General features: G+C 42.1%; 1 protein-coding gene across 4 annotated transcripts in view; it reads right to left on the bottom strand.

Moving 5' to 3' along the window:
- Positions 1-1,126: 1,126 nt before the first annotated feature.
- nhsl2 (NHS-like 2) overlaps positions 1,127-22,929 on the bottom strand; it is a 128,988-nt gene continuing 107,185 nt past the window's right edge. For all 4 annotated transcript variants that reach the window (XM_028038177.1, XM_028038178.1, XM_028038179.1 and 1 more), the window contains 7 exons: positions 18,599-18,848; positions 11,915-12,097; positions 10,387-11,488; positions 9,132-10,284; positions 8,751-9,033; positions 8,498-8,615; positions 1,127-8,084 (listed from right to left, as the gene is read on the bottom strand). In XM_028038177.1, the coding sequence (XP_027893978.1) occupies positions 7,745-8,084; positions 8,498-8,615; positions 8,751-9,033; positions 9,132-10,284; positions 10,387-11,488; positions 11,915-12,097; positions 18,599-18,848 (3,429 nt within the window). In that variant the 3' untranslated portion in view covers positions 1,127-7,744. The remainder of the gene's footprint in view (positions 8,085-8,497; positions 8,616-8,750; positions 9,034-9,131; positions 10,285-10,386; positions 11,489-11,914; positions 12,098-18,598; positions 18,849-22,929) is intronic.

Below are 22,929 nucleotides of genomic sequence, written 5' to 3'. Positions count from 1 at the left end.
TACTCTGAGCCATGAATGCCCACTTATCAGGAGGCATTAGGGGGGCTGGTGTCTATCTCTAGTTGTCATTGGACAGGTTGCCACTTCATCACAGAAAAACAGAAGACAGACAACCATGCATACACCATCGTCAATACCAATGGGTAGTTTAGATTAGCAGTCATGTTTTCAACTGTGGGAGGAAGTTGTCTGTCAATCCATTTTACAGCGTTTGATCATCCTGCACTGCTATAAGTCGGCCACTTGAGGGCACTAGAGACCGGAAGAAAATTGAAGGGCTTGCAAGTATGTTGAAATCCAACAGACTGATCTGGAGACATCAATGCTTCTTGATAGAGGTGATACTGCATATTGCATTGATCCAATAAAATACTGAGTAAACACAGGGTCCATATCCCCGATACTAATATTGATACTTTTTATGTTGGTATATCAAACTTCTGACCTTTTTGTTGATCTCAAATCATCTGAACTCCATTTGGAAAACACATTCCTCATAAACTGCCCCTGCGCAACACAAGTTCAGGACGGCTAATTAGCCGAGCAGGCCTCGTAAATGCTCAAACAACAACCAACTCTCCCTGGACTTCCAGCAGCTTTCATGTTCCGAAGACAGACAGACACAAACTTGAGACGCGCTTTCCCTCCAGGCTGGGATCGTCCTGTGTTTCCCACATCAAAGGAGGAACGACCCACCACAAACCTGCTCTACAGACGGTGAATCTTTGATTAGCGGATCCAGGAGGGAACGAGGCGTCGATAGCAACAAAGAGGCTGCAGCGCTCGCTCTCGAGAAGCTTCAGTCAACACAACGTAATTACGCCGTAATCCACGCCTTGTTTGACCCCACTTAAAACTGAGCACACACAGTCTGCTTTTTTTTGTTGTTTTAGCTCCATTCAAACAGATTAAATGTTTCAGTTCTTTTTATCGTCGTCTTATGGGGCATTGTGACTTTTTCTCTTGGGGTGGAAAAAGAATTAAAACAATTTCCTTCCACTTTACCACTTTGTGTTTCTCTGCCACATAAAATTCTACTAAGATGCATTGAAGTTTGAGACTGTGACTAAACAATTCTTTTAACTCCTTCAAAACAAAAAAGCACAACCTGCAACACAGCGAGAGCTTAGGCAAGAAAAATAATTTATTTATAATGATATAATAACATTTGTCATCACATTGGCATCGGATAGCTGCAGAGAGGAGCATTTGTGTGAGACGCCACTTTGCAGCTACACATTACACCATCGGATGGGACCAGGAAACAGAGGATGTTCAATACGTACATGGAATATTCCTTTAAATACACTTTTTTAAAACTTTTAATAAGATGTAACAAAAATAGAATCATTCAAATAAATCTGGCTGTCTTGTGTTCCTCTCTAATTAACATGTGTGTGTGTCTTTAGAAGCTGCCTACACAGCGACAGCGCTGCGTTAGAAACGGAGTTTGGGGAGCTGTTTTGCTCGAAGGTGGACCTCGCTCATGTTGCTCGCTTTAAACAAGAACTTTATCGGTCCAAACACTGCAGCCTTGACATTCGCCTGGGGCTTTCTGACGTCCAGAACTCTGAGTTTAGACAGATCAAGAGGTGGCTAATTGGAAAGCCTGTCATAAATTTATTAGAGTGGGGTAAGTAGGGGTCAGAGGTTAGCGGAATCACCTCCCTGTCCATCTTTGTGTAAAATATGATATATACCGTTTTGGCCAACATTAATAAGGTTAACATTTCAAAGGTTTGAAGATTTTTTTTTGCTCAGTCTCTCCTGATTAGAGGTCTGAAATATGCCACTTACATTTGGCAGATGTCAGTCAAACTTAGACTTTGACGTCCGGGCCTCTAGTGGCAGAGGAAGGTACTACAAAAACAAACCGAAAATCTGTAATGAGATTATCGGAATTTTTTTTTTTTTTAATTCTGCTTAAGGGCCTCCAGATGATGATCAACAACGCAATCAAACTTAGCAGCACATATACATGTAGCAAATGTGGTTTTTTATGTTTTCATACAATATCGCCATAGAAACTTTATTAAAAATTTGTTCTTTTTGTAAATGTCTAATATATTAATTTTACTGAAAATCTAAAAGAAACATACTATGGTTCTTGAACTTAACCAAAACTATATTAGTTAAACAAATTTAGTTTAACGAGTGACTTTAAACCTTGAGAAATCATCTTATTTTCTTTTCTTAGCCCCTGCGGATTTTAGGAAACCCCAATGTTTATGATTTTAATGGTTGTTATGGAGACGCAGTGGCACAAAGATGAAACGTTTTGCTGCTTTTCTGTTTTAGTCAACCACTTACGGGCATAAAACACAAATGTTACAGATGTATTATTGACTTTATACGTTTTGTTAGGGGCACCAAAAATTGTGATGTGGAATTTTTTTCCCGCTTTCACTGTATAAATTAAATTAAAAGAGAAGTTTTTGCTAAAATGCTCAGTGCAATATTTTACTACCGCAATAAACAATTAAATGCTATGGGTACCGATAACTGTAGAGGGCGCTGTAAATACAGTTTTATGCAGCTGAGTTGGGCGGGAAAAATAAATGAAGGTCAGAGTAATTAAACCCTCACTCCTCTTTAATATAGCACTTTTCATTTAATGGGGGAATAATAGTTAATCTTCAATATAGTCCTCTTATTAGATATTTATAGAAATGTAATTCTCCAATATAATAAGCTGTCAATATATTTGTTTCTATTTACTATTTAGCTTACTGCTGCAGGCAGAGAGAGCTCGGCTCTTTGGTTTGGGGTTTTTCAAACACAGTCCGGCTTTTTGTGCCGGTTCATGACTCGTCGGTTTGCAAAGCAAAGCGATTGCACCAATGCAGCTCCGTGTTGGCGGTAAGGTTTCGGCTGATTGTGGAGCTGCACACCAGTTCTAACGTAGCGCGTCATGTTCTCCTTCATAATAAGTGAAAACACCTTTATATGAGGGAACGCATCCCTATTTGTTTACCACCGTACCCATATGTTTTGGCTTGTCTGTACCACTCCTGACTTCTCGCTTCATAGGAATCTGTCTTATGAACACGCTGTGGACGGCTAATGTGCTACACAAATGGGAAGCGGCCGTCCAAACAATTTTACACTTTTTTTTCCTTTTTAAGATGAACTTGTGTGTCCAAACCACATGGAACAATCGCCTTCCTTCTACTTCTTTGATTTGGCTCCTATTCATCTGGGCTCAGTTCAAAAATAACACTTTCTTTTTTTATAGCCCCAATCAACCTTTCTGAGAAATATGAGGAATATTTAGCAGCATATGTGTGTAGAAATAGGGTTAAGGGCAAAGGTTACATAAATTTCTTTTAGGGTATATATGCAAGTTCTCTCCTCTGGGCCTGCTGTATGTCATTCATTTTAGGTGCAAAACACATATTTCCATAACCAAGGCAATTGAAATCATAAAAATGAAATTCATAAACAAAGAAACCAAGAAGTTGCTGCAGCAACGCCCATAGTTCAGTATACAAGGCAAACAAACACAGAGTTCTATAGTTTTATCGTTGTCATTCACTAAATATTTAAAACAAGCATCACTTTTACTAGTCGTCAGAAATGGATTTATGTATTTGTCTTCCCAGAATGACTGAATACCTGAAGGACTATCGTTGGGAAGAAAGACGGAGTGTTTTCTTCCCTTTGCTTTTTTGTTTTGTTGTTGTTGTTGTTGTGACGCTTCTTTTTTCGTCCACAAGATGGAGCTCCGACTCAATAGCACCGAGAGATACTTTGCCAAGCAAGAGTCAGGAGATGAACGCTTTCCCTCCTGGGTCCATCCATGCAGGGAGGCAGGAGGGGGTAAGTCGGGTTTAGGAGCCTGGATCGCTGATCGCTGCTCATTCACACGCAGATTCAGAGCCAATAATCTTTTGTGTTCACAGTTCTGAAAGTCAAGGTCCTTCACACATAAACACCTCTTAAAAATTCATTCACTCTTCTCGGTCATTCATTCTCTCACTCGTTCGTAGGAATCCCGCGTTACGTGGGAGCTAACAGTATAATGAAAGAGGAAAGCTCACATTTTGCATTTTCCAAAATCAAAACAAACAAACAAAAAAACAGCATCAATGTTTTCTAACAGTCCTTTCATTGACATTCATCCTGTGTCGTCTCTAATACTGAGCTCGGATGCATAGACCGGACACAGGGGAAGAGAGGTGGTGAGGTGGATGAGACGGAAAAAATAGGTGGAGAAATAAAAGGATGGAGGAGGATGCGGGGAGGAAAGGAGAACTCGCTCTTTGCCAGCTGACGGGGGTTACAGTGGCGCAAAAGAGACAGATGGAGACAGATCCCACAGTCATGAGAGGGGGAGTAGAAGGAGTGCTGGGAGTGGTCGGGGATGCGGGTGACTCATACAGTCACTGGGACAAAACGTACACAGGGGAAGGCAAAACAAACAGAACCTCTTCGATGCCCGGAGCGTCCCTTTGCTGCAGCGCCAATGGACAGATGGAGGGAACCTCATTCTGAACCAGTTTTCACCACTTCGTCTGCTAAAGCCGCAGCGGCCTCACTGCATTACTTCAGTCCGACAAACCAGAGGCCCCGGGGCCGTTGGACTCCTTCACAACAATATTTGCACAGTTGGCTCCTCAAGGTTCCAGAATCTCTTTTTTTCATTTACATTTTTGTTTTGTATTTTCATTTGTTTTGGAATGTTAAGGTTTCTGGAAGCCATCTTTAATCTTGGAAATAGAATGGATTCCACAATCAATTTAGTTGCGAATGCAAGGCGGAATCACTGGTCCGGACCTTTAAGTCCGTTCCACTCCAGTTGCTTGACTGATCCGATGCGGCACTGTGACATAAACCAGGATATTCTGGGTTGGAAATGTGTCCAGTTCTGCAGAAACAGGTTAGCATTTGGGTTATTAACTATGCATTTGAATGAGGAAAGAAAGTGGCAGTGACGGCTCCTTCGCCCCATTACGAACATCTCCTAAGTGGTAAATGGAAACTGGACGGCAGGCTCTACTTTGCTCTGCTCTGCTTCTAATTGAAGCCTTGATAGAAGAAATGCTTGGAAGGAGCTACGCAGCTGCAGTTGCTATGGTTTTAGCCTAAGAGGTCCCAATGCCAACAGGGGCTTAGTAGGTGCAAGAGAGGGTTTCTTTCTGGTTCTCTAAATAGAAAACAAATGATTTGGTTTTCAAAGTTTCTCAATAAAGCAACACAAGTAGACAGTTTAGCTACAAACTTCACTTCTCTAATCATCACTGCAAACAGTTGTCTTGCTATCACCGGGATAATTTCTTTATCCTGTTATAAGCAACGGTATTGGTCTGCGCTCACCTCTTCCTACGTGCATGTCTATTTTGTTCCTTCCTATATCTATTTGGCACAAAACATCAAGTCACTTCATGCCCCTGTACATAGTTAACTATGTATTGGTTCACTTTTCTTTCCTTAGTATGTGTAAAATATACATCACCCAGCATTAGTGGATACATATTCCACCTTGGTTGCGAAAGGAATGGAAGAGGTTTCAAGCAAATTTGCCAAAATAATCTACAAGAAGTTAAATATTTCTGAGATTTAAGGAGATAGTTATAGTGAAGGCTACAAGTCATTATTTAATTCACAAAGCAAAAATGTCTAGGTTGTGCCCAGCAAGGACAACCCGGGATGGATGGAAGGATGGATGTATGGACAGACGGACGATTTCTGATGAGCCTTTTGGTTTTGGTTCTCATCTTTTGGACAGGTATCGCCTTTAAAATTGTAAGATTATGACCTCTGATCAAAGCAATACAAGCTAGCACATTTCCTGTCACTAGATATTGTTGAACAGAGTTCGCATTACCTTCCAAAAAACTATGAGTAGATTATACAAAATTTCCCGCTGATTGATTAAAAACTAATGCATGGTCAAAGGACTTGTTGGGTATGAAACAACCAAAATTAGGGTGGAAGAATCTTTCAAGTTTACTCTGCCATGATGCCATGAAACATATCCAGTCACTACATTTGCTCTGGTTATACCCTATGTTTCTGAATTAAGACCTAAAGATTAGAGAAAAGGTTTTCGAACCTCATCTTGAGCCTTTCAATGATCTGCAACATTCGTTGAAATTCCAGCTAGGTCCTGCCTACTTTAAATGAATCCGAGACCTCGTCTTGTTAAGCCAAAAGAATGACTTGGATAATTCCAAAAGTGACAAGTGAGTAGGAAGACTCACCTAAAGGGACTTCACGTAGGTCATTCTAATCTATTAAGGGCATGCAGTGTGACGATCCACACATCCAAGCTCTAATGAAAACTACTGGCGAGGCACACCTCACGTCAAACGTAAACCCATCCAAACTTTTGTGCACTAGCTCCATGTTCACTCTCTGTAGTTGAAACGTCCATCTATACATACTCACACAAACAAAACATCACTGTAGGTCCTCTGTGGTCTGTTTGTAACAGTTCTTTGGTCCCCCCAACACCAGAGACCAGAAATGAATAAAAACCCTGTTCAATAACCAAGCCTGCTTCATGATCTCTGTGCAGAAACATCAGCAGACATGATTGCATCCACACAAATACAGACACACTCGTGTACACGGTTGTTTTCTTCTTTTTTTCCTTTCATAGCGTGACTTTTTTTAGTCAGTGTGTGTGCTGAAAGTGTGTGCATGGGCAGTTTGAAGTCCAAGTTTCTCTCATCTTTGTACACTAGTTTGAGTCTTTGTTGATAGATGCTTTCCATTTATCTTTGTACATGATACATACAGTATAATCCCATTAAACATATACAGTAAATAGACATTTAGAATGTATAAAAAAAAATAGGAGCAAAACCTAACATCTAAAAACAGATTAAGAAGATAATGGACGACGAGGGGAAACAAAACGGCAAAACGGGATTTCGCCATGTAAACGACCTCTGAGGCCAAAGGAAAGAAAAGTGCTTCGCTTTCCAAGCAGAGTCGGATCGCTTGGTGCCTCTGTGGAATGCTTACCGAAGATCCACGTTCACGGTCACAGCACGAGCAACAAAATGAGGGACATGCTCATGCCTCATCTTTGGTGGCAAAAAATAAAATAAAATAAAAAATCCCCCATGCAGTTTGTCTGTGTTCAATCTGGCACTTCACTGTTGGGCTGCTATGCTATTGCATTGACCGTGGGGAGGAAAATGGAGCCACAATGTCCAAGTTTACCTTCCTCAGTTTCCCCATCGCAAAACCGAAGCCCAATACTCAACTTCATAAAGGCCTACAGGTGTTACACCTGTAAAGCAACTGAATCACAGGCAGATTTTGTAATTGTATTCCAATTATTTCTTGAATTAAGATGATTCCTTGTCCTCAGTGGTGTTGTGGTAGATCAGTATCGCTGCAGATTCAGATAGGATTCAGATCTGTTGTCAATGCCAAACCAAAAGGAATGAAGATATATCCACCGTCTGTCTCTACATTCCCAGCGTCATCTCCACAAATCAGTCTGCCCATACATTTTCCTCACTAAACAGGAGGTTTTTAATCTCTCTATATAGTTAAAAAACAACCCTTTTCTCCTCTGATGAGTTTGACAGGCAAACACTGAGCTCCAACCCTAGGAAGGACCATTTTGTCCAAAAAATGTGTTCCAATTTCATTGGACAATCCAAATGGTCAATCAGAGGTTGGAAAGCTCAGGACCTGTCTTCTGTGTGTGGCAGATTGTAGAGTTGGTTTGAGTTGTAGCAAACAGGATCCAGACCAGGTCAACGTCTAGAAATTGTATTTCCATTCATTGATCGTTAGGTTTGTCGGACGCAGACGGCACTTCCCCTCCCTCGGCGGATGATGCATTGGGGTTTGAGAATTCCGTGACACGTCGCGCTAGAGGGTTTGTGCTCTTCAGGAGCTCCATTGCGGACACCCTAGCTCCTCCACTTGAAGACTTGCTGCCTTTCTTCTGAAGCAGGGCCATGAAGTTCTCGTTGCGAGAGCTCGACCTCTGGCTGCTGCCCAAGGTTAGGTTCCGATGGTCGCTCACAATGGCGCTGTGCTTCACGGGAGACACCAGGCTCTGGCGGCTGCCAAAAGAATCCGAGGGCTCCTTACGGCCCAGAACCTTTCGCTTGGACCTGGAAGAGAGTCATATAAATTCAAGTGGTTGGAATATTTCTCATTAACGTCTTAGATGCTACACACTGACTGGTAGTTTTGGTTTTGGAGAATTTCAAAATCGCCTCCTCTGTTATTTTGATGAAAACATTAACTTACTTCTTAGTGCTTTAAGCAAATTTCAGCTGCACACAAAGTAAAACTATGAGCACTTGTTGCTTAGAGACTGTGCCTGCATCTATAAATGTGTCGATGAGAGAGAGAAAAGAGGACAAAATAAGACTCTCTGGTCAGCAATGTACATGGGGCTGTTGCTAGGGAACTCTGTACTCCAGCCTTTGCTTTTTAAAAAGCCTCTGCTTATGTGGTAAGAGGAAGATGGGGTATGTGTGTGCGTGTGTGCGGGGGCGTGTGTGTGTATGCATATGCAAACCTGTGTATAATGGTGAATAAATCCTCGGTGGTGTGTGTCGTAGGAGTGCTGGTCAACATGTCATCTTCCATTTCCTCAGCGATGTGGAGAGCAGTCTTCTCATCGGCAGCTGAATCATCTGATCAGTGCATAGGAATACCATTATAACAGGGCTCAGTTACACAAAACATTAGATAACATGTTAAAATTAACGAGTGAAAGCTGTTCCTGCATGAGCCTTAAATGCCAGAAAACATTGCTCATAAATACATACCTGCCCCGATGTCAGTGCTGGCCATCTTATCTCCAATTTCCGTGAGAGAGGAATCCTGGAGTGACGACTGTAGAGATGACTCTTTTGAGCTGTCCTCATCTGTTCCCAAGTGGTTTTCGTCCTGCTCCGACATGTCATCTGGTGCAAATGCTCCAACTGGAGACCGCAGACCCACCGGGCTGTCAGACTGTGGAATCTGCCGGTCTGTACTCCCATTAGTGGAAGGGTGTAGTGGTGTGGGAAGGAGTAGGACATTTGGTTTCTTGGGAACTGGAGGCGGAACCTGGATAATGAAGTGTAAATTTTGTTTGTTTTACTTTGCTTGACAGCAGGTGATTTAACCATCTGTGAATTAGAGCAAACAAGTAGTATCCTACTCACCTTGGGTTTCTTTTTGTCAGACAGCTCAGCCAGACAGGAGATTGTCATCCTTGAAGGTAGTGTCTTGCTCTTGTCTTGGAGCTCAGGGCCTTCTTGGGAACTGCATGGAGAAGGAAGTGAACCACCATCCTCGGGTGCTAGACGGATATCTGGTTCTCCGTCAAATTCAGGTTCCAACATTGGGTCTTCCAACAAAGGTTGGGGATCAGGGAGTGGTGGGAGGTCAAACAGAGACTGGGAGAGAGGGAGGAATGGGTGGTCATAGGCAGTGGGTGGCGCATTGGTGGAATTCAAATCTGGCGGAATGGCAGGACTTGTTGGAGTCTGCGGTGGGGGCTTTTTGGGTTTGGGCTTTTTCATGACTTTGTAGATGTTGCCAAGAGGCACTGGACGTTCCACAGGTGAGGCAGGAGGAGATTCAATAGCAAGGGGGGAGGTGGAGGAAGGAGAAGGTGACTTAAGGAGGAGGTTCATGGGCCGTTTGGGCAATGGAGGCTTGACAGCTACAGGTGGTTTAGGCTTTGGTAGAGTCGGTGGTGGGCTTGGGTTGTCCCTGAAGTCTCTGCCATGCTGCTCTTCTTCAATTGTGTCAGAAGCTCCATCAGGGCAGTCCTCCAGATCTCCTCGCGAAACAGACCGAAGTCTAATGGTCTTTAGCTCATTCTGGGTAACCATAGGTAATGCCTGTGAAGAACTGAGGCTGATTTTTCCTGGTTTGGCAGCAGTAGAGGTGTCAGAATGCCGCCTGCTTGCCTTCTGCTTTGGCTTTAGCAATGACAGCTCCAAATGTGCATTTCCAGGCATTTCAAATGACAATCTTGACCTGGCAGCTGGGTCCTTAGGTGATGGTAGTGAAGATTTCCTTTCTGGGATCTTTGGACGCATCTTACACCCTGTCGTACCTACTGTCCCATGATTCATCGGAACTGTTGGAGTAGGAGTCTCTGACTGACTGGAATAGCCACTTGAGGGAGATATAAGTCCTGGAGGCTTTAAAGGGGAGGAAGCCTTAACGTCAGTCTCCATGGATAACTGTGAAGGGGACGTGGCTCTGGACGTGGAGGGAGAATCTAGAAGGGACTCTGAACTACTTCTCACTTTCATACATTCAATCACTGTGGTACCCGTTGCTGTGCTGGAGCCTGATAAAGACCTGAGGAAGAATGAAAAATGATTAGAAGGCAATAATTTAACTAAACAAAATTTACAAAGTGGAATACATTTAACACATTTAGTCGTCTGAGGCTTCTTTTACCTGTAGGGGTCATTACTCTTCCAATCTCCCAGCTGCCAGTGAGTTGGGAAGGTCATCTGTGTTTCTCCTTCCCTCTCAGGTGCCTGTATTTCCAGACTTGGAGGTCCATCGTTACCCCTTTGGCCCAGCTCCCTTTCACATACACTGGCTTTAGAGGAGCAAGAAGAGCTTGTCAAAAGGAAATCTGGCTGGAATTCCGGGAAGTTGTCCCTGGGTATGTGCAAGCTCTTTGGTCTGCCATCTCGGTAAAGACCACCCCCGTGCCTTATTCTGCCCTCTGCTTCTCCAAGGTTTTTCATTAAGGAAACACTTCTCACAGGGGGTGGGGGCTTGCGCTTGGACTTCTTAAGTGAGATCGAACGAGAGCGAAGGCGCAAGCGCCCTTCTGTGCTGTAATCTGAAGCCGTGACAGAAATAGTGTCCGTAGTACTTGCACTATCCTCAGAACTTCCTCTTGGGTAAAGAAGAGCATAGTTCTCCCCATGACCCAGATAGTTATGATGGTCTTGATGGTGGTCCATTACCATAGTGTTCCCATTACCAGTAGTGGTGATGGTCAAGTCTGGCTCTATAACACCCTGTGTAAAGCAAAAGGACCCAGAATCAGTGGGCGTGGAAAGGGAACGTTCCCGGAACTTGAAGGCGTTTTGAGCCGCTATGGATCGTGCTGACCTCTGCCTTCCTCGCCCTGCCTCCGCACCACCCCCTCGCCCTCCGTCTGCTGGTGCCCCCTCTGTTTCCCTACGTTTTCCCACTGTGACCACTGGCGGAGAGATCCCTGACCCACCATTTCCTGTTCTCCCAGTCGGGTCCGTCACGCATGTGAACGAGCTGGAGTGTGAGCTCACAGACTGTCCCGAGCTCACCAGCATGACCCCATCCTGTATCCCGCCAGCATGACCAATGACACTGTGATGTTTGGGAGGAACTGCTGGACCTTTGCTCATGTTGTAATTGTAAGTCTCATTCCACGCAGCAGGAGAAAACGTGGATCCTTTAGGGCCATTCCAGGTGGATGAGGGTGTGTTGGAGCACAGCAACCCAGAGTGGTCCATAGCTGCTGTGTGAAGCAGCTCCGGGGGGCGTTGCCCCAAACGGTTATCTGTATGGGGCAAAGGGGCAAGAAACAATTGAATGTGTCTACAATTAGACAAATGTTACCTGTATTTTTAGAAGTCTTATTTAATTTTAACTTATACTTAAAATCAAATGCATTTAATTATATCCCCCTACTGACACAAACAAAAATGGCAACAAGATGGATATAAATATGAATTGTTAATATCGGCCCAGTTTTACATGTGGAACCATTACAAATGGTAGAAAATGATCGACATCGGCCAATAACATTGTTAAAGCAGATATAGTGAGTACCCCAAAATGATATTATGTGTGCGGCAAGGTAAGAAACAGCAGCTCTTATGAGAAGACTGAGTGTTGGCAGGGGGAAAAAAAGTGTTGATTGAGATATTACAAAAAAATTCCATCACTGAATCCAGACTTATGTTTTTCTGACAATTGAACCAACCTGTGGGCAGGGTTGTGTCAAGCTCTGAGTGTGTCTTCCTTATTGGGAGGTTTTGATGTGGTGTGTCCGTGAAGAGCTCCAGAGAGTGGGGCTGCTGGGGATAGGAGTCCCCAGGAGAGGGGGACGGGGACGGGGAGTGCTGGAGGAGGTCGACACCGTGGAATTTCACTGCTCCCACTTCACCTGGAGGAGACAGACGAGAGCGGACAGTTAGCATGCGAAATGGACCTTCTGGTGCATTAAATGTGACCATTTTTTCCACATTTTAGGAAACTTAGGTCAGTTCTGTATTAATTTCTTCTGCCCAAATATTGCAGCGACTTATACGGAATACTAGGAATGTAGGATATATCAGTTTCAACATCTGTATGGGCCGATGTTAGTCATATTTTAACATGTCGGTATCGTTCGGCTCAGTAAAACTGGAGTGATAGAAATCTTTATTTCCATCTTGTTGCCATTTGTGTACGAGTTTTGAATGGAGTCAAAACTCCATTCAAAACTCCATATGGCACTAGTTCGATCAACAACAATATAATATTGTGTATCAATATTGGGCCAACTTTTTAGATCGGTGCATCCCTACTAATTACACTGCAGTGTTAGGAGACAGACTTAAATGTGGAGTCAGACGGTTTTCTTTTGGGTTAGATTAAATTGTGCAAAACAAGTTTCCTGGTCATTGTTGAGCAGAGGACGTGTGACGTGTAATTCCTCTTGTAAAAGCAAGCAAGTGGCGTAGAATGAAGATTTCAACTGGACAGGCTCCGTTGTGTTTATGTTTTACAACGTCTGCCGTTGTGCTTTAAACACAGGCAGATTTGCAGCAGATGCTGACAGACACCTGCTGCTCTGTTGTCCGTTTGATGTCCTGTCAGCGCTGAGTCATTGGAGACAGCAGGTACGTCCCTTTATTATCTCGTGAACAAACGGCTCACTTACTCACCCCGCTGCATATCTCTTCTTCCAGGGTCCTTGTAAAAAATAACATCTGAGACAAAAATTGTGCAACTGAGTGAAGCGACATCATTTTTGAGGTGTGAAGGTCAGTGTGCAAAAAAACAGAAAAATGTTTGCAAAATAAAATGAGGTAAAACAGCAAATGAACAGAAAGATAAGGTGAGGTAACTGAGAGGATTATTATACAACACTGAGACCAGTCAGGGTTAGCACCCCAATTTTAATTTAGTTTCTAACAGTGATTCAACTACTGTGACTGACTTTTATGCAGGCTCAGTTGCACTTAGCCATATTTATTTTTGCACTAAAAACAATCAGACAGCTCTGCACCATCCGTGAGACTGATGAGTACTTTACCTGCAGAAAACAATTTAATAGAAACAAAACTGAAGAATGATCATAATTTTTACTTCATTTCTTTTATAGATAATCAGAGTGTCTAAGTCAGGGGTGCCCAAAGTCGGCCCTGGAGGGCCGGCATCCTGCAAGTTTTTGTTCTCTCCCTGGTGGTAGTAACAACCTTCTCAGCAGGTCAATGCTCTCCTAAGGCCTTCTAATGAGCCATCATTGGATCCAGGTGCGTTAAACCAGGGAGAGAACTAAAACATGCAGGATGCCGGTCCTCGAGGACCGACTTTGGGCACCCCTGCGTCTAAGTTGTCTTAGTAATCAAATTAATTTGTTTCCCTGGTGCAAATGGGCAGCACATAGACTCACTTCACTTAGCAACTCTTAAAAATGAGAAACACAAGAAATCATATATTTTAAGGAAGTGGGAAAATTGGGTTAGTGGAACTGTAACTGGAAAGGATCCAGGTTTATGCTGCCACCACGTAGTGATGAACACGGAAAGGGAAGTAAAAGTTTCCTAAGTTTAATGTTTAGGGGACAGCAGCAAAGGCTAGCGTCGATGGTTCGGCAAGTCTCCATAGCAACCAGGAAGTGGCATCTTACTTAAAATTTGTTGTTTTGGAAGCATATTGGTATTTCAGGAAAACATAGTTATTTTCCTACTAACAAAAATGCTTGCTAACTGCAACTCCCACCTGTTGCTGCGCACTAAAAGATGGCTACTGGAAAATATGCAAAAGAAAAAAATATCCACGTTCTAAAAACGAAGGGAGCGTCACCCTCATTTTTATTAACCTGGCATTGCTTTAGCTACAAGCTAGCCTCTGTACAGAAGCCAACTGCAGGCTTGATACCAGCAGGACACATTTGACAACTTGTGTTATTTATAAAGAGAAAGAAAGCTGCTCACTTTAAAACCATAAATTTAGCAAGTGCTTATTTCATAATTTGGGTTTAATCAAAGTACAGTGGATTCCTGGTATTCGCAGGGTTGAGCCACCCAACAGTAGTTGACTTCCCAATAAAAACACTTATAACTACCCATTTTAATAGTTCAAACACCAAATATACCTTAACATGCATTAAGATGCACAGTGGAAGCCATCTTAGAACTTATTTCCATTCTTGGGAGGTACAGCCAATCAGCTCAAGAGAGAATAAATGCCGCTCCTGGATTGGCTGCTTTGTAAACGCCAGACAATAGCATGCTAACTAGTTGTGGTGCTGGGTATATTAGTTTCCTAAGCTGCATTTTCTTTAGATTATTTTAGACATGTTCTACGAAAAAAATATAAGTAAATAATTTTAAGTTGTTCCACTCAAAGAAATCCGCTAATAGCTGAATTCGCAAATACTGAACCGCGAAGCGCTGCACTAATGAGAATCATACTTGAATGAAAAAAACTGTAGAAACATGCAGCTTCGATGTGGAAGAAAATTCCTCTATCTTGACAATTTAGGGCAAAAAATCAGGACTAGGTTAATCTCTCAACTCTAAACGTGAACTAATAGCATCAAAGAAAGAACAACAAATAAAAAAAAGGCTTTTTTTTTCTCAATCTGCTCCACTCTCCCTTTTCCTCACTGGCTAACAGTCATTCATGAAAATTGCTGGAGCGAGATGGGCAACAGCGGCAACACTGAGGCCGAGAGACGAGTGGAGGAGGAAGAGGAAGGAGCAGTGACTAACCTTCATTGATCCTTTTTTTCCAGTCTATACCTCCAAACACATTATTTCAACCACTGTCATCCATTTTATTCATCCACAATTCCTATTTTCTATCTCACACGTTTCTTCTTCTTCTTCTGTTTTTGGCAGGAGCTTTTCTTCCTCTCCATCTTGGATGGAGGGGACAGGAAGAGTGTGGAGATGCCATGGTAACAGTAAGCCGCCTGTGAGCTACCTGTTCGCTGGCTTTCAGCATAAAGAAAGCCGGAGAAGACGGAGAGGAAGATTGGCAGGTTTAACAGCAACAATTTGAATGAGACACGTGATTTCTTTATAAAGGAGCAAATGTGATGTTATAAACATTTACTTCTATAATATAGAACATTTAGTTTATGCTCAAAATCACTGTTCTAATGAGCCAATTGGAGCTTGTAATCGGTGTTCATCCGCTTCTAAAAATAGTACCAAAAAACTAATACTTGGGTTACACACACCTTTAAATTTTTGAAATAAAAATATACAGCCTAAAACTTTCTCATACTAAGTCAATGGGCAGCTTGATCAGAAATAATGCTACTCTGGTTTTTATGACATTTATTTGAAAAAAAATTGTTACTGCTTTATTTTATATTTGTATCCAAATACTTTGCTTCTAAGTTTTTTCTATTTCTTTTTCATTCTGTCTGTTAATGTGCAAAAAAAGTTAAAACTACATGTACAATTCCATAAAAAATACTTTTGCATTACAAAAGTAAATTCTTTATTTTAGTAGAGATGCGCCAAATAGTCAACCAGAGATCAGAACCGGCTCGTTTTTTTTTCTTGATCGGCTCCGATTCGCAATTGAACTTTTTCGTTTTTTCCATCAAAAGCGTTTTCAGTCGGAGGCTTCCCTTCACACAGCCAACACCATCTACAATAACTCTTTGAGTAATCTAGATTTAATATGAGCTACGGCAACATTTAATTCCCATTTGGGATCAATAAAGTATTTTTTAATTGAATCACTAGGATTTCCCACCATTTTCTTCTTTAAGCATGTACACATTTGATTCACTTTCTTCATTCTGATGGTTAGAGTGTATGTTTTGATGTATTTATAGGCATAATCTTTTAAATACCTCGCTTTCTGATTAATTAAAAACTACTTCCTGTATTGAAGAATCTTCAGGACATTTACTGTATTTTCCTCTTTTGCATCATCCTTAGAATAAATAAACCGGTCAGACCTAGAAAAAAAACATAAATCGGTATTGACCAGGAAGCTTTAAGTACCCCCCTTTTCACTGCTCGCCTTTTATCTCTGACAGTAGGCGCAATTCAAGATCGCTGGCGTGGATTAATACACCTGACCTTCGTCTCCTCTGAAGCTCCCGCCCTCACCACCCTCACCACTGAGCGGAGAGGAGGAGAAAGAGATGTTTAACTATGGATGGATACTCTGGAGAGAAGGAGGGGAGAGGCACCTGGTGACGAAGCAGTTGCTATGCCAAAAACCAGGAGGTCCGCGCACACACTCAGAAACACACACACACACACACATATGGGAGACGCAAACAAGAGGGAGCCTTGGTTGAGACGAGTGGAAGCGGCGGTGTCAGAGAGATGCTGCTGAGGCTGACCGTGGCATGCTGACAGCACACACCCCCACACACCCCCACGTACACACACACACATCCACACACTACACACATCCAAAGCAGAGGGTCTGGCAGAGAGTGGCGAGGGCGTTGTGCAGTCATGAGGAGGAAATGTTCTTGACGTCGATTCTTGTTTCAGCAGAGCAGACTCGCGATAGGCTTGTGCGAAAATGAAGTCATCCTGATTTGAGAGAGACTAGCGCCTGTCTACACCTTCCAGAGCAACCCGTTAGCTGTGGATGCAGAGAGCAACGAGTCCACATATTGTTGCGTTGCTGCAAACTTTAATATATGTCATTGAAATGCACAATGTAGGGAATAATGGCAGAGTGGAAGAAAAAAAATTGTTTTTCACTCAGTCTCCCTGAGTTAATGCTTTGTAGAACCGTCTTTCAGCACACTTACAGTTTCAAATCTTATGTCTACTGTTTCAAACAATCTTCTTCACAAAAGTGTGCATCCCTTTTCAAGCCCTCCCACATATTCTCAGTTATATTTAGGTCTGGACTTTGACATGTCTTACGCTCTAAGGATTTCCATGTATTTGGCTCCATCCATCCTTCCATCAACACTCACCAGCTTCCCCTGACGCTGCCCAGCCTGTCGATTTCGGAGGACAACCATATCTTGTTAGGTTTTTGTTGTAGTCTTTAATATTTCATATGATGGATTGAGCGGTTCTCTGTCAGATCTTCAAAGTTTGGGACGTTGTTTTATAACTGAACCTTGCTTTAGGCTACGCTTTCATGAGACCGCTGCCTGGAAACTGCAGGATTTTCAGAACCTGATTGAAAGAGGTTCTGTTTAAATGGCTGTAGTTGTCATGCCAGACCACCGGATGGCGCTGTGATTTTAGCATGTCATTGGACACGCATGCGCTTTATACCCGTATAACTCAGTTATACCCTTTAACTGAGAGTAAAGAGGTAGGACGCTGACTGTAATGTATGCTAATTTCAAAAAAAGTTCATCTGAATTATTTTACCACCATTTGTCTATATAATCCGGATTTTACACTTTCCATCCACAACAATGAGAGATATAGAAAAATAAGGAGGAACAGTAAGGAGAAAAAACAAAAGTAGGTCATATACCAGGCATGTCCAAAGTCCGGCCCGGGGGCCAATCACGGCCCGCGGCCAGATTTCATACGGCCCGCAGCTTTGGTCTTATAATGTATTATTTATGGCCCGCCTGCACTGTCAAACAGAATAAATAAATCATAAAACTTGAAACTGTAATTCCTCCTTTCACCAAATGGTGGCAGCACCACTTTAATACTATCAGTCTGCCTCCGTTCAGCGAACCGCTCTCCACTCATTTCTGCCATGGCCACTGCAAAGAAAACGAGGAAAGTTGACAGTGAGGGCCGCCGCTTTCAAGAGAGATGGGAATTATAATACTTCTTTTCTGAAAATCAAGGCAATTGTGCTTGTCTAATTTGTGAGACGGTTGCCTTGTTTAAGGATTTCAACGTAAAGAGACACTACCAGACTAAACATGCTAACACATACAACAAGCTAACAGGAAGTGACCGTGCTGAAAAAGTGAAGCAACTCCAAGCGCCTTGAAAAGTGCCTTGATAAGATAACAAATAGTTCCTATTTCATGTTCTGGTTAAAATGCCTGTGTGCTTATTGACCTGAGGACATAATTTCACATTTTTAAGACAGAGTTCTTGTTAAAAATCAAAATTGACCATAAAGCAGATAGGAATGACAGCAGTTCATAACAGGTTTTTAACGAGTTTTCAAAATAAATGGCAATACAGCCTCTATTCATAGTTAGCGGCACATCTGGATTTGTAAAAATACATATCAATTTACTATAGTAAATGTATGTCTAAAGGTCGTGTTGACATAAAATGTTCACCAGGTGTTGGTAGCAACAAAAGTAGTCCATACATAGAAAGAAGCTAAAACAAGCAAGTTCAGAAATTATGTGTAATAATGTGAAATGGAGCAAAGCATGGACAGCCAAGAAACCAGCCAAAATCTGTCAGTTATCAGAAATGACCAGAGCTCCTCAAAACGCTGTAGCATTCTTTCGATATGCTTGCCGTACCTGTGACGTCGAGTGGCATGCAGTGAGCCAGCGTGCGTCGTAACGGGTGCCAGCGCGGTTTCTCGGCGACGGGCGGCCTTGTGGTGGCGGACGTAGCTGTGCTGCAGCTGCTGTTGTTGCTGCTCCAGGCCAGAGGGGGGCGATCCGAGCCGCAGGGGGACGGGGTCGGGGAAGGCGACGGGTTGATCACAGACCTCAGGCCAAACACGGAGGAGGTGGTTTCATCTTCGTAGAGCTGCTTTGACGCCGGCTAGAAGGAGAAGACACAGAAAGGGAGGCTGTGTTTTTCTCCAATAGGAATATTGTCTTAATAGGTAAAGAAATACATGGAAACACGGTCACTTTAAAGAAATTAATACCTTTTGAACTTTTTCAAAACATTTTTTCACGTTTTTTCAAACATTTTACAGATAAAATCCAAGTTTGACATGAATTTCTCTTCATCCACCTTTACTCTCACACCCCTGAAAAAGGATTGTGCAATAAAGTTCTCAAGATGCAGTCAATTTTTTACTTTAAAAAATTACAGCTGCTGCAAGAGTACCAGCTACACACCTACCAGGACATGACCGGCAACTTAAACTGACCATGGTTGCTAGCACAGCAAAAAAAAAAAAAAAAAAAAAGATAATAAAAAAAAAAACTGGAAGAAAGTAGCTGCTCTGCTCAAAAAAGGCATGTAAAATATTATGGATGGAGGAAATCTGAAACTGAACATCCACCTGAACGCACAACCCCCACTATGAAACATGGGGATGGCTAAATCATGCTGCGGGAATGCTTTTATTTAGAAGCGTAAGCTATTCAAAGTGGATTGGAAAATGAAGCCAGCTAATAACAGAGCAACACTGTGAAACCTTCCATCAGGAAAACTAAAAGCATAAACACAAAGCTACAATAAAATGACTTAGATGAAGCGTTTGGGCAGGGCTACAATGGCCCAGTCAAAGTTCAGATTTAAATTTAATTGAAAATCTGTGTAAAGCTTGAAAACTGATGCGCACCACAAAATATTGAACAGACTGCTGAAAAGATTTACATGCCAGGTATCCCTTTCTCCACTTTTCCTAGTCAGTGTGAAAATCGAATACACTTTAACGAAGTTTGTGCTTTTGACGTGACAAGATGTAAAGTTCACTGCTCCTGCAGTGCAGGAAACATTGCAGTTCATCTTTAAAGACAAACGTAAAAACCCCGTCTGCTTCTGCAGAAGCGCAGAGAGCAATGACAGCTTAACGGGAATCAGCCCAAAGCACAAATAAAATCGTTAAATGAACTGAGCTGTAACAGGCAGGAAGTGTGCTGCAGTAAAAGTAGCGTGAATCCTGTTTTGTGACGCTGTCCAAGAAAACAGTCTTAGCAGCCAGAGCATGAGCAGAGTACATCCAGCTACAGATACCGTAGTCATAAGACACATTCGTCCTAAAATATACAAATACATTTATTTCCCTTCTTGCTTCAAAAAACTAAAATCCATTAGTAACAGCTTTGTGTACAGGAGATGCCTGTCAGATAGCACTACTGTTATCTGGTGTTTTTATTTTTTATTTTCCCAAGGATTATAATAATATTTCCATCTGGAAGACACTAAATCATTAAGGATCTGTTTATAGACAGCAGCTGAGAGAGAGAAAAGCACGATGACTAATTCTGGTGAATCTGAATGAGGGGGTGGATTGCGCTGTACAACAGAGTTTTGGCTAATTCACATTCAGCCTGTTGTGTTAACGGAATGATAAACATAATGAGGCGTTCAGTCACAACACAACTTTTAGCTGTCATTTGCTCGATTCATGGGGGAAAAGAATTATAATAATAATCATGCTGTATTGTTTTAGCGATTAAAGTCTGGAACTGGAGCGTTTGAAGTGAAGAAGAAGTAACACCAACCAAGGTCATTCCGAACAAACTAGAAAACAGAACGACAGGAAATTGTTCCTGTCGCTTAAATTTTAATTCACAAAATGTCAATGGAAAGAAACTTTAATTTTCACTTTGCATTTGTATCCCAAATATTTGAATTTACAGCAGGAAATATCTTATGAATTGACGTAAGGATGCACCTGTAGCTACAACATAAGCAGTACAAAAGATCCCACCGGTCACAACATACAAAAAAACATTAAACCAAAAGAACTAAAAATCCAAAAGGTATTTTCAATTTCATGTAATATTTTTTGGAGTCTCTTTGCCAGGGTAAACATAATGGGTTTGAGAGCGCTGCCTGGCGTTCGCTAGTACTCCAAACAATCTAAGATCTAAGAAGGACAATTGTGGATTTAAGAAAGCTGGGGGAATTACTTGGGTTCAAACTATTTTACAGAAATACAATTTATCAAATGCAATGCCACTTCACCAAGGTGTAGAAGAAGAACCAAGCTGAAAGAAAGTTGATACAAAAGCAAATTTGTTCAAACCTTGAGGAGAAACATAAGACACCGCAGGTATGCTCAAGTCTGCTATAAACCGGCTACTGCTAGAAAACAAACCATGTCATCTTCTGAGGTCAAGTTGATTCTCTCATCACTTTTGAGTGAGAGAAATAAGTTCTCGTTTGAAATCACCAACCCAAAAAGTTTCCTACAGAACATTTCATGGTCAGGTGAGACAAGGATCAAGTCTAGTCATATGTTTGGAGGAATCAATGAGGCTTTAAAGCCTACAGACCAAACAACTGGTGCACGGTGGTGGCAGCATCATGATCTGGTTCTGTTTTGCTGCCTTTGGTATTGATACCTTCTAATTTTAAGTTAGATCAACCACTAGATAGGTTAGCGCTTTGGCATAATGGCACAATGATCTGAAACATGCATCCAAACAATAAAGAGGTCATCTCTCCATCATGAATATTAAGTATATTTTTCAGCTATGAATACTATTTCGTCATCAGCTAAACATTTGTGTACACAATGTAGTGTGGAAAATGAGCCCCTTGTGTTGAGTTAAGGACACAGCAACTAAACTGAAAACATTCAAGCTCACTGAAAACCAACTTACTTCACACAAGAATTAGAATAGCAACTGCAGTAGTTGACATAATTGCAAAAATAATCAAGCAGAAGCATTCATTTGCCATATTTTTGCTGTGCAGAACATAGTTTTGGCATAAGCCATCATTAGCCACAACATAGAGAATCGTAGTCATGATCAAAATATCATTGTCACAAGTTCAAAGAATGTCTTTGAATGAAATTGTATTCCAGTGTTCACTCTCTCCGTGCAAGTAATATTTATGTCCAGTTGGATTGATCTGTAACTGACCTGAATGCCTACACCTGATGTGTTAGAGGCACTGTGTCTTTAAGACAGGAAAAAAGTAGCACAATTTTATGTCCCTGAAATTGTACACCTCTACCAGCCAGCCCAGTAAGACTCTGTGGGATTTCATAGGATGGCAAGGTTTTGAAACGTTAGTGAAATAAAACACTAAACATCAATGTGTTAAGCTAGCATTCAAAGTGTAGACACAACCTGACAACCTGCTGAAGTTCAAACCAAGCGTCAGAACGAAGGAAGGGGAATGAACAAAGTGGCGTAATGTTGTTGTTGGTGCCAGACAGGCTAAACCATCTCATCTACTGGCATTTTCACACACATCCGTCTCCTGTGGACTGTTCTCCATAAGAACAGTCCACAAGAGAAAAAATATCCAGGCAGCAGCAGTCAGTTGCCTTGTTGAAGTAGGAGATGAAGTATAGCTCACATAACCACTCAAGATGTGTGTGGAATAGCATCTCTGAACATACAACATGTGGAACCTTGAAATAAATGAGTTACAAACCAAGTACCACTCCTGCTGGCTAAGCTTGGTTGGTTTTAGGCATATTTGAACATCTCAGTAGCAAGTGAGCGATGTTTAAACACTACAGTCAGCCTGGCTGTAGTTGTGGACCACAGAGTACCCATCTACTGGTGGCTACTTCCAGGTTGACAATGGGGCATGTCACCCAGCTCAAATCAACTCAAACATGTGTCTTGAACACAACAATGAGTTTGTGATGCTTCGGTGACCTCCGTACTCCAGTGGTCGCCACTATCGGTGTTTGGGGCGATGGTGGTAAGAGTTCATCCCGTAATCAGGAAGTTGCTGGTTGAGCCCCCACTCTCTTGTTGTGTCCTTGGGTAATTCTGTCAGACTTCCTTAGGGCAGTTGTGGCTACCATCCAGTATCTTGCCACAATGTGTATGTGAATGTATTGTGACGCGCTTTGGAGTATACTCTGGACTTGATGAAGCACTTTACAAGTACAGACCATTTCCCATTTACCATAGTCACCAGACCTCCATCTAACACTGCACCTTTGAGTTGTGTCGGACAAGGCGATTCAGGT

The sequence above is a fragment of the Xiphophorus couchianus genome, chromosome 14, assembly GCF_001444195.1.
Source record: "Xiphophorus couchianus chromosome 14, X_couchianus-1.0, whole genome shotgun sequence".
NCBI classification, from domain to species: Eukaryota; Metazoa; Chordata; class Actinopteri; order Cyprinodontiformes; family Poeciliidae; genus Xiphophorus; species Xiphophorus couchianus.
This window is presented reverse-complemented; position numbering and strand designations above follow the sequence as displayed.